Source organism: Astyanax mexicanus, chromosome 17, assembly GCF_023375975.1.
Source record: "Astyanax mexicanus isolate ESR-SI-001 chromosome 17, AstMex3_surface, whole genome shotgun sequence".
Lineage (NCBI taxonomy): Eukaryota > Metazoa > Chordata > Actinopteri > Characiformes > Acestrorhamphidae > Astyanax > Astyanax mexicanus.
Window position 1 is genome coordinate 45052113 of NC_064424.1, and position 12674 is coordinate 45064786.

At 38.7% G+C, this 12674-nt stretch overlaps 1 protein-coding gene across 1 annotated transcript in view; it reads left to right on the forward strand.

The window, feature by feature from the left end:
• The window catches only part of pcsk1 (proprotein convertase subtilisin/kexin type 1), a 30709-nt gene extending 18156 nt beyond the window's left edge, over positions 1 to 12553 (forward strand). The window contains exons 7-14 of the mRNA XM_007253958.4: positions 920 to 1092; positions 2186 to 2398; positions 3149 to 3249; positions 3485 to 3718; positions 4807 to 4964; positions 5198 to 5331; positions 6080 to 6241; positions 6932 to 12553. Coding sequence (XP_007254020.3) covers positions 920 to 1092; positions 2186 to 2398; positions 3149 to 3249; positions 3485 to 3718; positions 4807 to 4964; positions 5198 to 5331; positions 6080 to 6241; positions 6932 to 7294 — 1538 coding nt within the window. The 3' untranslated portion in view covers positions 7295 to 12553. The remainder of the gene's footprint in view (positions 1 to 919; positions 1093 to 2185; positions 2399 to 3148; positions 3250 to 3484; positions 3719 to 4806; positions 4965 to 5197; positions 5332 to 6079; positions 6242 to 6931) is intronic.
• Positions 12554 to 12674: the final 121 nt, after the last annotated feature.

A 12674-nucleotide genomic window follows, 5' to 3' on the forward strand; every position in this document is an offset into this window, starting at 1 on the left:
ATGTAAAAGGCATGAACTAATTCTCTTAGTTAATCATGGGTGTGTTTCATTTCATTAACACAGCACTTGCCATTCCCTTTAAGAGCCAGATGCAATTTGACTTTGGCGAATTGCTATTTTAATGGAGTAGTGCTCTTGCGCTTCTCAGCAGAGGAAACTATCCTGCTCATTCACACTGTGAAGGTGAAGGTCATTTACAGAAACAGCAATGTTATTTTATACTGTATTATGTTTATTGTTGATATAAAAATTGGGTTTGTGCACTGTGTGTAAAGCGAGTGGCAGTGTACACGTGTTGAGCAACTGTGTTTTCCACTGCCAAGATAGCAATGCAGCAAAAATGTACCCGTAGCACCCGTAGTAGATTAACAATCGGAGAAAAGCGCAGCGACTCGGTTCTGATACAACAGCTCACAGACGCAGCCTTGTGCTGATCCACATCACCCTAGGAGAGATGAGGGGAAAGAGCGCCAGCTACTGTACTCACCCAGAGAAAGCAAGGCAAGCAATTGTGCTCTCTCAGGGCTCTGGTAGCTGATGGCAAGCTACATGAACAGGATTGAAACCAACGGCAAGCTCCTGACACTCATTTATGTTAATTTTATCTTTGATGTTTTGGACAAGTAAAAAAAATTGGGGTAATTCTAAAATTTTTTACTAGTATCATAAAAACAGTACTGATGCTCTTTAACTTTCCCTGGATGTAACGGCTGTTGGCTTCCCAAGCCAGGTGAATGGAGGGAGTTAGAAGGGCAGTGTGCTTTTAACACAACACCCGTTACATAACAGCACTCATCCAAATTACCACACACACACACACACTGTACATATATTGCACCTGGTAAGACCCATTAAGAGCATTTTCTGGGTCAGCTGGGGTAAAGTTAATCACTCCTCTGCTCCTCTTTTGGCTCCTCAGGGATCCGGATGCTGGATGGCATTGTGACGGACGCCATAGAGGCCAGCTCTATAGGGTTTAACCCGGACCACGTGGACATCTACAGTGCCAGCTGGGGTCCTAATGATGACGGGAAAACAGTGGAGGGTCCTGGTCGTCTGGCTCAGAAAGCCTTCGAGTACGGCATCCAGAAGGTGAGAGATCAGCACCAGCAGATACCTACTTCTGCTGGAAGTGAAGAAGTGGGGAAAAGAGTCAATTCTCCTCTTATTCTCATGTATCAGAAAATAATACATATTATATTAAGAATTTCTCCTGTGCATAAAGGATTATGAGGGTTACTGCTGATCCTTCAACCAATTTGTACAATTAAAAGGAAAACAATTAGCCAGTCACAATTGGCTGCCACTGAAAAACAACAATTTTACAGTAGAAGAAAAAACACTTTCATTGGTCCATTCATCCTGAATTTTTTGAAATATTTAAAGAGCAACAGTCATATTTACTGTACATCGTGCTAAATGTTTAATAATGTAATATCTGTAATAATAAGGAATAAGCATTTTAATATTCTTGGCTATATTACAAAGCACTGAAAAATATGTTACTATTTTCCGGAATATACATATATATTTATTTATAGTTAAATAAATATATACATTTAACTATAACTGTTTCTAACATGTGTTAATGTTAACAAAAAATATGCTATAAATGTTATAAACGTTTTAAGCACTTAAAAATGTTACTAATTTCTTGAATTTACTACTATAAATATATAAATAAATATATACATTTAGCTGTGACTGTTTCAAACATTTAGTATCAACAAAAACTATGCTATAAACTTGTCTATTTGGTAAACAGTAACTTGCCAAAATTCAGTAGGTAGACATTTGCTCCTGTCAGAAGCCTGTAAAGAATTCTTTTATGTGGCATTTTTATATTTTACACTTTTCCTTAACTGAAATACAAGGATGTTATATTTGAACTGTGTTTAATAGAAAAGCTACTCCGAAGGATTGAATGGGACAGCTTACTATTTTTTAAATAAATAAATAGAACATCTCTTTAAATAGTGCTGTTTCTTTACAATAAAAAAACAAAACAAAATAAAAGTGAACAAAAAATTTACATTATAATCGAGAATCATGTTTGTACAATATCGCCCAGCCCTATAAAATAGTTTTACCACATCGCCCAGCTCTGTCACCGTGTTATAATGTGGATTTTGGCCATATGGTCCAGCCCTTCAGTCTTGATCATGGCTCTGTGCTCCTCTTTTAGGGACGTGGTGGAAAGGGCTCTATCTTCGTCTGGGCGTCGGGTAACGGCGGGCGGCAGGGTGATAACTGCGACTGTGACGGCTACACAGACAGCATCTACACCATCTCCATCAGCAGTGCGTCACAGCAGGGCCTGTCCCCGTGGTACGCAGAGAAATGCTCATCCACCCTGGCCACGGCCTACAGCAGCGGAGACTACACCGACCAGAGGATCGTAAGTGTTTCACAATCAAAACCTCACAGCTGTATTTCATTCATTTCTAGTGTCTAGACTAGTAGCTCTCCAGCCCAGAGGGTTGTTGAACCCAATTGCAGAACAGTAGAATTCAAGCAGGTAAACCCAAGAAGAAAAACGCGGGATCGAACCCGTGTCATCAGGGTCACGTCCCAATACACTACCGCTGCTCCGGCTAGTGAATTGAGACACAGCCGGGAAAAAATGCCCCTATAAAGAGATAGGGAGCCCAAGAACAGGCGAAAAACGGGTGGAAACTTAAGTCATGCCAAGGGCGACAGAGAGAGACAGGGATCAATTTCTCCCAAAACTAATTCTCCCCTCCGCTTGAGTAAAATCTTGTTGTCTTGTCAATCTGTGCTTCCCTAGTGTATATTTAAGGTCTCCATTAAAAAATGCAGAATCAACCGGAGATCCGATTTAAACAAAAGCTTTTTTTATTATCATTCTTTATAGTTTAAACAACCTTACGGACCAGATGTGTCATCCATGAGGGCCACATCTATTGCCTATTGCCGACCCCTGATATAGTGTATATTTATTTTTTCGTCATATTTCATAACTTTTATTGTAAAATATTTATGGAATAAAAATAACAGCTTTTCTGCTATACTAACATTTGCCATGTTCAATGGAAGCTAAATAACGTTGCACTGACCTTCAGGATATGTAAGGGGTCTCCTGAAATAAAATCATTACAACCCACCTCTTTCTCCTTTTCTCCTTCAGACCAGTGCTGACTTGCACAATGAATGCACCGAGACACACACCGGAACATCTGCCTCCGCCCCGCTGGCAGCTGGGATCTTCGCCCTGGCTTTGGAACAGAAGTACGTAAGCACATCTTCATTATAATAGTGCTGATGTCTTTTATTAAGCATGCTTATTATGACTCCCAACAGATTTGCTGAGTATAATCATCTTGATTCTCAATAGACGATCAGCCAAGCATAGCAAAAAGTCATTTAATCCGTCACCTAATTAAACCTGTTATGTGTAATATTGATCTGCGGTGCTGTAAAAAGCTCAGAATGAGTAAAACTGTATTTCTCTGCGTGGTTTCAGTCCGGATCTGACCTGGAGGGATCTTCAGCATATAGTGGTGTGGACGTCTGAGTTCGACCCGCTGGCCAATAACCCCGGCTGGAAGAGGAACGGCGCAGGGCTGATGGTGAACAGCCGCTTCGGTTTCGGCCTGCTGAACGCTAAAGCTCTGGTGGATCTGGCAGATCCCAAAGTGTGGAAGCACGTGCCGGAGAAAAAGCAGTGCATCGTCAGAGATGACAGCTTCCAACCCAGGTACACTATGCCTTTTTATGTCTTTCATTTATTTTAGCTACAAAAAAATACAATTAAACACTGGGCTACAGCAAAATATAGCATTTCTGATACTTAAAGCAGCATTATATCAATTTTTTTGCTTTAAAATAGCTTTAAATCATTATGATTGATGGTGGAGCTCAGCATTTGACTAACTGCACTATGTAACTCTGGTGAAGCAGGCTCATGAGAACTGTGTCACACAGTAATCCCAGTCATTTTACTCTACCACCTTAGTTCACATGTTTCTTTCACTTTCTGGGAAAGTTCTATATATCTCAGCATTTCCAGAAATGCATATAACATATACATTACCAGTCAATAGTTTTGGTAACACTTTAAAATATGGGTTCATCAATTAACAGTACTTACCTCAGAATATCTCCACTAATTACACACTAATTATACACTAGTTAAGGCATTATTATTATCATTACCATTACAACATGTTTTAAATAGTGTCTCAGTTCATTTTTTGTATTTACATACATCTTTAAGTGCTAAAATGAAGTGATGTTTAATATAAAGTCTTAACTAGTGTCAATGAATAATACTTATACTGAGACATTATTAAACCATTTAGCAATGTTTATTACTGCTGTATAAAATGTTAATTAATATACCCTCATTATAACGTGTTAACAAAGTTTTAGAACAATCTTCACAGCTGAAACTACAGACTAAGACTTTGTAAATTGTTGTTTTTTAAACTGATTAACAGCTGTAAGCTAATTGCTTACAAAAAAGCTAATAGCTAATTGATCTCCTTTATTTAAAGAAATATGTTTTTTTTTTTTTTTTTTTTTTTTTACAATATACTTTTACAGTATTTTTACAATTCTAAAATAAATTTTCAGTTTTTAAAGGCCCTGGCAGTTTACTGCAAAAGTGTGTACACTGGATTTTGTACCAGTTCATGGTTTGACTGAACCTGAAAAGCTTAAATCGCAAAAATAAAGGGGAAAACTGGTAGTGTAAAAACCAGGCTATATATATATATAATACTCATTATTTTACATTGGTCAGACTTCCAGGTTCCAGCCAGGTTCCTTTGCTGTGTTTTGCAGACCTCTAAAAGCAGCGGGGGAGATCAGCATTGAGATTCCCACCAAAGCGTGTGCTGGCCAGACAAACTCTATAGAGTCTCTGGAGCACGTACAGGTGGAGGCCAGCATTGAATACACGAGGAGAGGAGACCTACACATCACACTCACTTCACCATCAGGTGAGACACACCTACAGTACATATCATATATAACATATATACAGTGTTACATCACAAGTCTTAGTCCAGTGAGAATATACAATGTGTGGTCATACCAGGAGAAATGGAGGACCAGTTTAAAAGAGCACAGATAATGTTTTTAATAAACTATTTAATACAATATGATATTAGAATACCTAGTCCTCACTACACACACTGATTTAAGGGGCGATTCTGTCTGTGTGTTTTCTCAGGAACTACTACAGTGCTGCTGGCTGAGCGGGAGAGAGACACGTCCTCCAATGGCTTTAGAAACTGGGACTTCATGTCTGTGCACACCTGGGGAGAGAACCCTACTGGCACCTGGACACTGAAAATCACTGACACTGTAAATATTCACGCTACTTTTTACTTTAATTAGTTTACTAATATCTGATAATAGGCCCTATCATACACCCCATCAAAAGTCTATTTTCACACTTTGCGCCCGTGCCGTTTAAGATAGTGTCAAAGTTTGGGTGTGGTGGTCTGAAAGCGAGATGTGTTTTTAGGTAATTTCTGGCGTGTTTCTATTTTGATGGTGGAAAACACAGGAGCTCCACTGACTGAAATAAACCTAGACAACAATCAATCATCAGAAAACGTATTAATAGGTGCTTCCAGCACTCATACACCCCCACTCAATAAACACACACACACCCCGGCTTTTAACTCTACAATAAACAGAATAAAGAATAAAATAACATTAGTGTTCTCTTAAATGAGCTGCTGTTGTATCTTCACAGTGTGAAGGAGCAGCTCAGTATCTGTCTCTGCTGAGACGCACAAAAGCTCCGCACTGTTAAGATACGAACGCGCAAAAGTCAGAGCTCACCTGGATCTTAAAGCAAATAGGAATTGACACACTGATTGGTTTATTTTTTTAACGCTACTCCCTAAACACACATATGAATAATTTGAGAGCCACACCAGGCATATCTTTTTGACCCTCACAATACCAAAGACACTTTATAGACACTAGATCGCTAAAATAGGGCCCAATGTCTGCCTTTTCTCATATGTACATATATTATTTATAACATCCTCTTTCTCTCTCTTTCTCGCTCTCTCTCTCTCTTTATTCCTCTTTCTCTCAGTCGGGCCGGATGGAGAATGAGGGGCAGATACTGAGCTGGAAGCTGATTCTCCACGGAACGTCTGAAAAGCCAGAACACATGAAGAAGCCGAGAGTTTACACACCGTACAACGCAGTGCAGAATGACCGCAGAGGAGTGGAACACATGGAGGACATGCTGGAGGTGATTTCTTTAACAATGGAGTCATTTGTAAACACTACTGATTGAGTATTGCAACATGCTACTTAAAGTAGCATTATGTGATGCTTAACACTTAACAATCCTGTAATGTTACGGGTCGAATTGAACGTTTTTAAAGTTTAAAGGTCTAGGAAAAATAGTTACTTAGTGTAATCAACATATAATATATATATATATATAAAAAAAAGTTCATCTCACATATTTGCAACCACCCTGCAAAAACTAAATAACAAAACTAAAAAAACAAAATTACAATGTTATGTTTTAATTTAATGTAAAACTATTGTGTTTTATATGTTGGTCTTTCAAAATTTAATTTAATTCATTAAAGTCTAAACATTAAACTTTAAAACACCATTTCTGTTCCTGACAAATTAACATAACAGGAGGGTTAAAACAGCAGCTTATTATATTATATTTATATAAATACATTTAAAATTTTGAAAGTATAAAAAATTGTCTAGAAATGCAGCTTGTCCAGAAATGCATGTGTAAAGCATGTTCTCTAGTGGTGGCACGGACTCTAGGGGGAGCCAAAGAGCAACAAATGCAAATATTGCATAATGCTGCTTTAACTAATATAATATAAGAAATTCTGTTGATTTGTTTGGATTGTTTATTATATTATTTTATACTTAACTTAATCAAATCCTACTTTCCTCTGATTTACAGGAGGCCACTGCCCCTTCCCAAAAAATGGTAAAGTCCCGTCCACCGGCTCCCATTGCTGCCTCCTCTCCTGCCCCGGAGGAGAGGCATGCAGCTGCTCAAGCCGCTTCCACCCCCGACGAAGACCTGATACGCCTCATCCAGTCAGTCTTCGGCCCCAGTTCTATAGCTTCCACTGGACGAGCTTCACCAGCGAGGGAAAGGATCCCTCAGCAGAAGCCGTACGAGACCCTGGTGCACCGCAACCCCGAGAGCAGCCTGTACAACCACTACAGAGACAGCTTCTACAGGAACCGGGCCTACCGGCACAGAGACGAGCAGCTGCTGCAGGCCCTGTTCGACATGCTGGATGGAGAACAGCAGTGAATGAGGGGGCGGAGAGAAGAAAGGGGGAGGGAGGGGCCGGGGAGAGGAGTATGGATGAGAAATAGGGGTAAAATAAAGGAGATTGGGAGGTAAAAGAGAGGTGTTCTCAGCAGCTACAGTCCTCGGGACCCACCTGCCTGCACAGTTTCTAGTCTCTGAAGTTCAGGACTCTTGAAGTTCTTAAACACAGAGAATAAACACACATAGAGATTTACACTGTTTTTGCCTTTTTACAAGTGGAAAGTTGTTCAATTTGACACTAGAATGTGGCAATACACTATATATCACAATATAGGGGTTATGATTACACATACTATAATAGATATACATTTACACAATACAAAATTAACTAAAATACAAAATTTTAGTAAAAGTGTCAAAATATGAAAAACCTGTCCATTCCAATCCAGTGTATTTTACGTCCTTACTGGACTGATAAGAGTGGTAATATTATAAGTAAACAGCCAAAAGAAGGGTTTAATTCTCTATTCCACCTTAAATAATGTAGCAGTTTCCATTAGCTCTTTTCCACCAACATGGATGAACAACCAATGTTGTGCCGAATTAAGCACCCCCACCAGAAAAAGCATCCCCTCTCAGAGCTTATTGCGTATTTCTAAGAAAAGTTAAAGCACTTTTATCAAGAAGACCATGCATGCGGGCTGCCAAGAGAGGGTGCTTTTCATGGCGGGGGTGCAGATTTCGGCACTACTATGGTGTTGAATTCAGAACCCCCACAAGAAAAAGCACCCTCTCACCGAATGTACTTCTAAGTAAAGTTAAAGCACTTTTATCAAGAAGACCATGCATACGGGCTTCCAAGAGAGGGTGCTTTTATGTCGGGGGGAATTCAGCAACCCCGCCAGAAAAAGCACTCCCTCTTGGAAGAGGCTGCAGGTGACATAACTATTTTTCATTATTTCCTGGAGGCATTGTAGCTTAAAACAGCCTCTTGGGTACTTACATTTTCTAAAAAAGTTAAAGCCAAGAAGAGATACATGCGTGCTTACGAGAGGGGGTGCTTTTCCTGGCGGGGGTGCTGAATTCAGGAACCAGGAACGTTCTTTTGTAGCAGGAACCGAAGAATTCTAGGTTCTTTAATGCATACCGTGATGATATTGGTTCACCGCGGCTGTGCAGCGTTCTCTGTTTGTGGAAACGTGGACTGGTTCGTTGAAAAGCACCACGGTTCTTATAAACCAAATGAAACTGGTTTAAGAACTGGTTTAAAGAGTTATTTTAAGGTGGAAGGGAACGTTTTTTTACCCCAAAAATATGAATTCATATATTTATTTCACAAGACTTCAATATATTGTTTTTTTTTTTTTGGTTGGTTGGTTGTTTAACCTGCAAATCTGTCAAATGGTCCATTCCTACAAAAGTAGGCGTGTCTTAGCCTTATTGGGTGATAAAACTCACCATACTCTCTCGTGTCTAAGACTATTTATTACCTGCCTGAATGCACTTGATCAGCCTATACAAGAGGTTTTATAGTTGTCTGAACTGCTGGATCAGATGTTTTGGGGTAGCATGTGTCAGAAACTGTGCAGGTAAATGGGTCCCCGTGGCTGGATGTGGAAACCTATATGTGAAAAAAGGTTGAAGAGTATGTAGATGACATGCATGGAAGAAGGGATGAAGTGTGTGGGTGGAGGTATTAGAGCCAGGCACAGAACGAGAGCGACGTTTACTCTTCCAGACAAGCAATTCATGTTTTCTGCACTACTGTTTCTCACCTGTTCTCAAGCGTTCTGAGGCCTGTGTTAACGGATGTCTCTATCTATGTGTCTTAAGCAGTAACACCTACTGTACCCCTTTAAACGGTAGGCCCACCTAGCCCCCCCCAAACTAGCAGGACCAGTTGTGAGAGCAGTCATGTCCTTTCTCAACCTTTGCCCTCCTCTCTGCCAGTGGACGTTTTTTTATATTATGCTGCTTTTACTGCTGCCAACTTCTTTCACTGATTGCATTGATTAATTGAGGTGTTTGCTTTAGTATATAGTGATCTATTTATTGCTCGGAAAAAAAGTGATAACAGGTTGCTTTAAAATGCACACAACCTCTCTTACCTTCATTTGTTACTATAAATACATTTAAATTATTTAAATTATTTAAAGTATTTAATATGCAGCTCTGGAAAAAAATAAGTTATTCAGTTTCTGAATCAATTTCTTTGATTTTGCTATTTATAGGTTTATGTTTGAGTAAAATGAACATTGTTGTTTTATTCTATAAACTACAGACAACATTTCTCCCAAATTCCAAATAAAAATATTGTCATCTAGAGCATTTATTTACAGAAAATGAGAAAGATGCAGAGCTTTCAGACCTTAAATAATGCAAAGAAAAAACAAGTTCATATGCATAAAGTTTTAATTTGGTAAAACTCATCATTTTAAGTGGTCTCTTATTTTTTCCAGAGCTGTATATCATAAATTCTATACAGATATACATATATAAAAAGTTATATTAGAATATTAGGACCACCTGCATTGTTTCTACGCTCACTGTCAATGTTTAATCTACTGCTCCACTGACCATATAGGAGGAGCACTTAGTATGTTAGGTAGTGTATGAGTGGATCAGATACAGCAGTGCTGCTGGAGTTTTTAAACACTGTGTAAAAACTCACTGTCCTCCACTCTGAAGCTCTGAATCTGTTGCTGCACAGTTTACAGTGTTGCTCATTCTATAGTCCTTCATCAGTGGTCACAGGACACTGCTTACAGGACACTGTTGGCTGGATATTTATTTTTTATATATATAATTTTATTTCAGATTTTTGCCCATTTTCTCCCAATTTGGTTATCCAATTGGCTACCACACTCAGAGGAAAGCACAGCGGCTAGGTTCCGATACATTCGCCCGGCACCACCTTTAAGCACGATGGGGAGAGAGCGCCATCTACCCACCCGGAGGGAACAAGGCCAATTGTGCTCCCTCTAGGCGCCGGCAGCTGGGCTGGATATTTCTTCCGGATCCCTGAGAGAGCACAATTGGTCTTGCTCTCTCTGGGTGGGTACAGTACAGTAGATGGCGCTCTCTCTTTCCCCTCATCACTCCTAGGGTGATGTGGATCAGCACAAGGCTGCATCTGTGAGCTGATGTATCAGAACCAAGTCGCTGCGCTTTCCTCTGAGCGTTAGCGCTGTGATGCTACTCGGCAATGCTACAGCATCAGCAGCAGTTCAGAAAGAGGCGGAGTCTGACTTAATTTCTTTATAAAAATGAGAAATAAATAAGAAGGACAGTGAGTGAAGAAACAAGGAGGTGGTGTTAATATTTTACATTAATATGGCTGTCTAATTGACACAGGAAGAGTTTAAAGAGTTTATTTATTACACAGTGCAGAAAAAAATGTTTAGAATTATTTTGATTTAAAATATAATATTGAGATATATTTTATATATCTGTTTTCAGATGCCAGGTTTCGTTTTATGACTTGGGTTATGGACAAAAGTATTGGGACACACCAATTATTCGCTGAATTTAGGTGTATTTAATTCACTTGCCATGCAGTATGCCTCTATAAACATACTGTAATGGCATGGAACCATTGCAACATATCAATTGGTGAAATTGCTTGCCTCCAGTATATTCCTATATACTCCTATATACAGGAGATTTTCTGACATCCCATTTTAAACGCATACTAACGATTATATGTCAAAAAATCTCCTGTAGGTGGAAAAAGCAGGTGTTCCAATACCTTTGTCTGCACAGTGTACCTCAAAATCAGATTAAAAATAACTTATCCTACTGTATCCTACAACCTACTGATCCTTTTTCAGACTATACCAATATATATATAGACAGACATTGAGTTGGTAGGCTTACCTCCGCTTATGCCAGTTTTTGCACTACTTCTTCTTATGTTAAGCACCTAATTAACGCCAAATATCTGAGGGGTTAGGGAAAAAAACCTTAGAGGAACCTTAGATAGACAACATTCACAATCCAACATATATTATAGGCTACTATCAGTTAATTTTGTATATTCAGTAAGTTCATAATATGAAATAAAGGTTTATTTTTCTATGGATTCCTAATAATTTATGCAAGCAAATACAGAAGAAAAAGAGTCAATAGAACCCTGATATATCATTGTACCTTACGGAAGAAGAACCTCCATATACAGCTCTGGAAAAAAATTAAGAGATCAATTCAGTTTCTGAATTAGTTTCTCTGATTTTGCTATTTATAGGTGTATGTTTGAGTAAAATGAACATTGTTGTTTTATTCTATAAACTACAGACAACATTTTTAAAATTCCTAAATTCCAAATAAAAATAGTGTCATTTAAAGCATTTTTTTGCAGAAAATGAGAAATGGCTAAAATAAGACAAAAAGATGCAGAGCTTTCAGACCTGAAATAATGCAAAAAGCAAGTTCGTTTTCATAAAGTTTTAAGAGTTCTCCTCCACCAGTCTTACACACTGCTTTTGGATAACTTTATGCTGCTTTACTCCTGGTGCAAAAATTCAAGCAGTTCAGTTTGGCTTGATGATCAGCTTGTGATCATCCATCTTCCTCTTGATTATATTCCGGAGGTTTTCAATTTGGTAAAATCAAAGAAACTCATCATTTTCAAGTGATCTTTTATTTTTTTCCAGAGCTGTATAATCTCAGATCTATCAAATCCACTTTAGAATCATCTCTGAAGTGTGGTGAGCAAATGCATGTGACAGTATAAGTTCTATCTACTAAATTGTGGAGAAAATCAGGTGAAATAAAATACATAATTAAAAATAAATGGGAAATATATTGATTCTGAAGCATTTGTTGCATTAAAAAAGATAAGAGTCTTAAGTCTTAATTAAAACAGGTTTGAATGATTTTTAATTGTATCCTGCACAGGACCGTGAACAGAGATTAACACACACACACACACTAATGAAAATATAATGGTACTTGAGTTGACAGCAAAGGAATGTACCTCAGAAGCCTGGGTTGAGGTGTTTGCTGATCGTGGCCTGGTCTGACTGGTTCTGTACTGACTGTAGCTCCACTTCTCTGCCAGCTGAAAGGGAAAGTGTGGATATGCTGGAGGAAGAGAGAGAGAGAGAGAGAGAGGGAAGAACGTTTACACACATCCTGTAATTTATACATTTTTCAGTGTAGTCAGTGTTTATATGTTAATTGATTGACATTTCTGTCCAAACTTGTTTACAAAAGCGACTATAGGTTCATTTCAGTTTCTGTATGATTATGCCATATGGATTTTATCGTAATAAACTGTAAAGTTATCTTGCAAGCGAACGCTTTGTCGTCTGTGTGTGTGGGCCTGAGACTGCATGCTGTAGTGAAGAGGCATTTGGGGCTTTCTGTAGGTATACACACACACAAACACACACACACATCCACACAATTATTCATTATT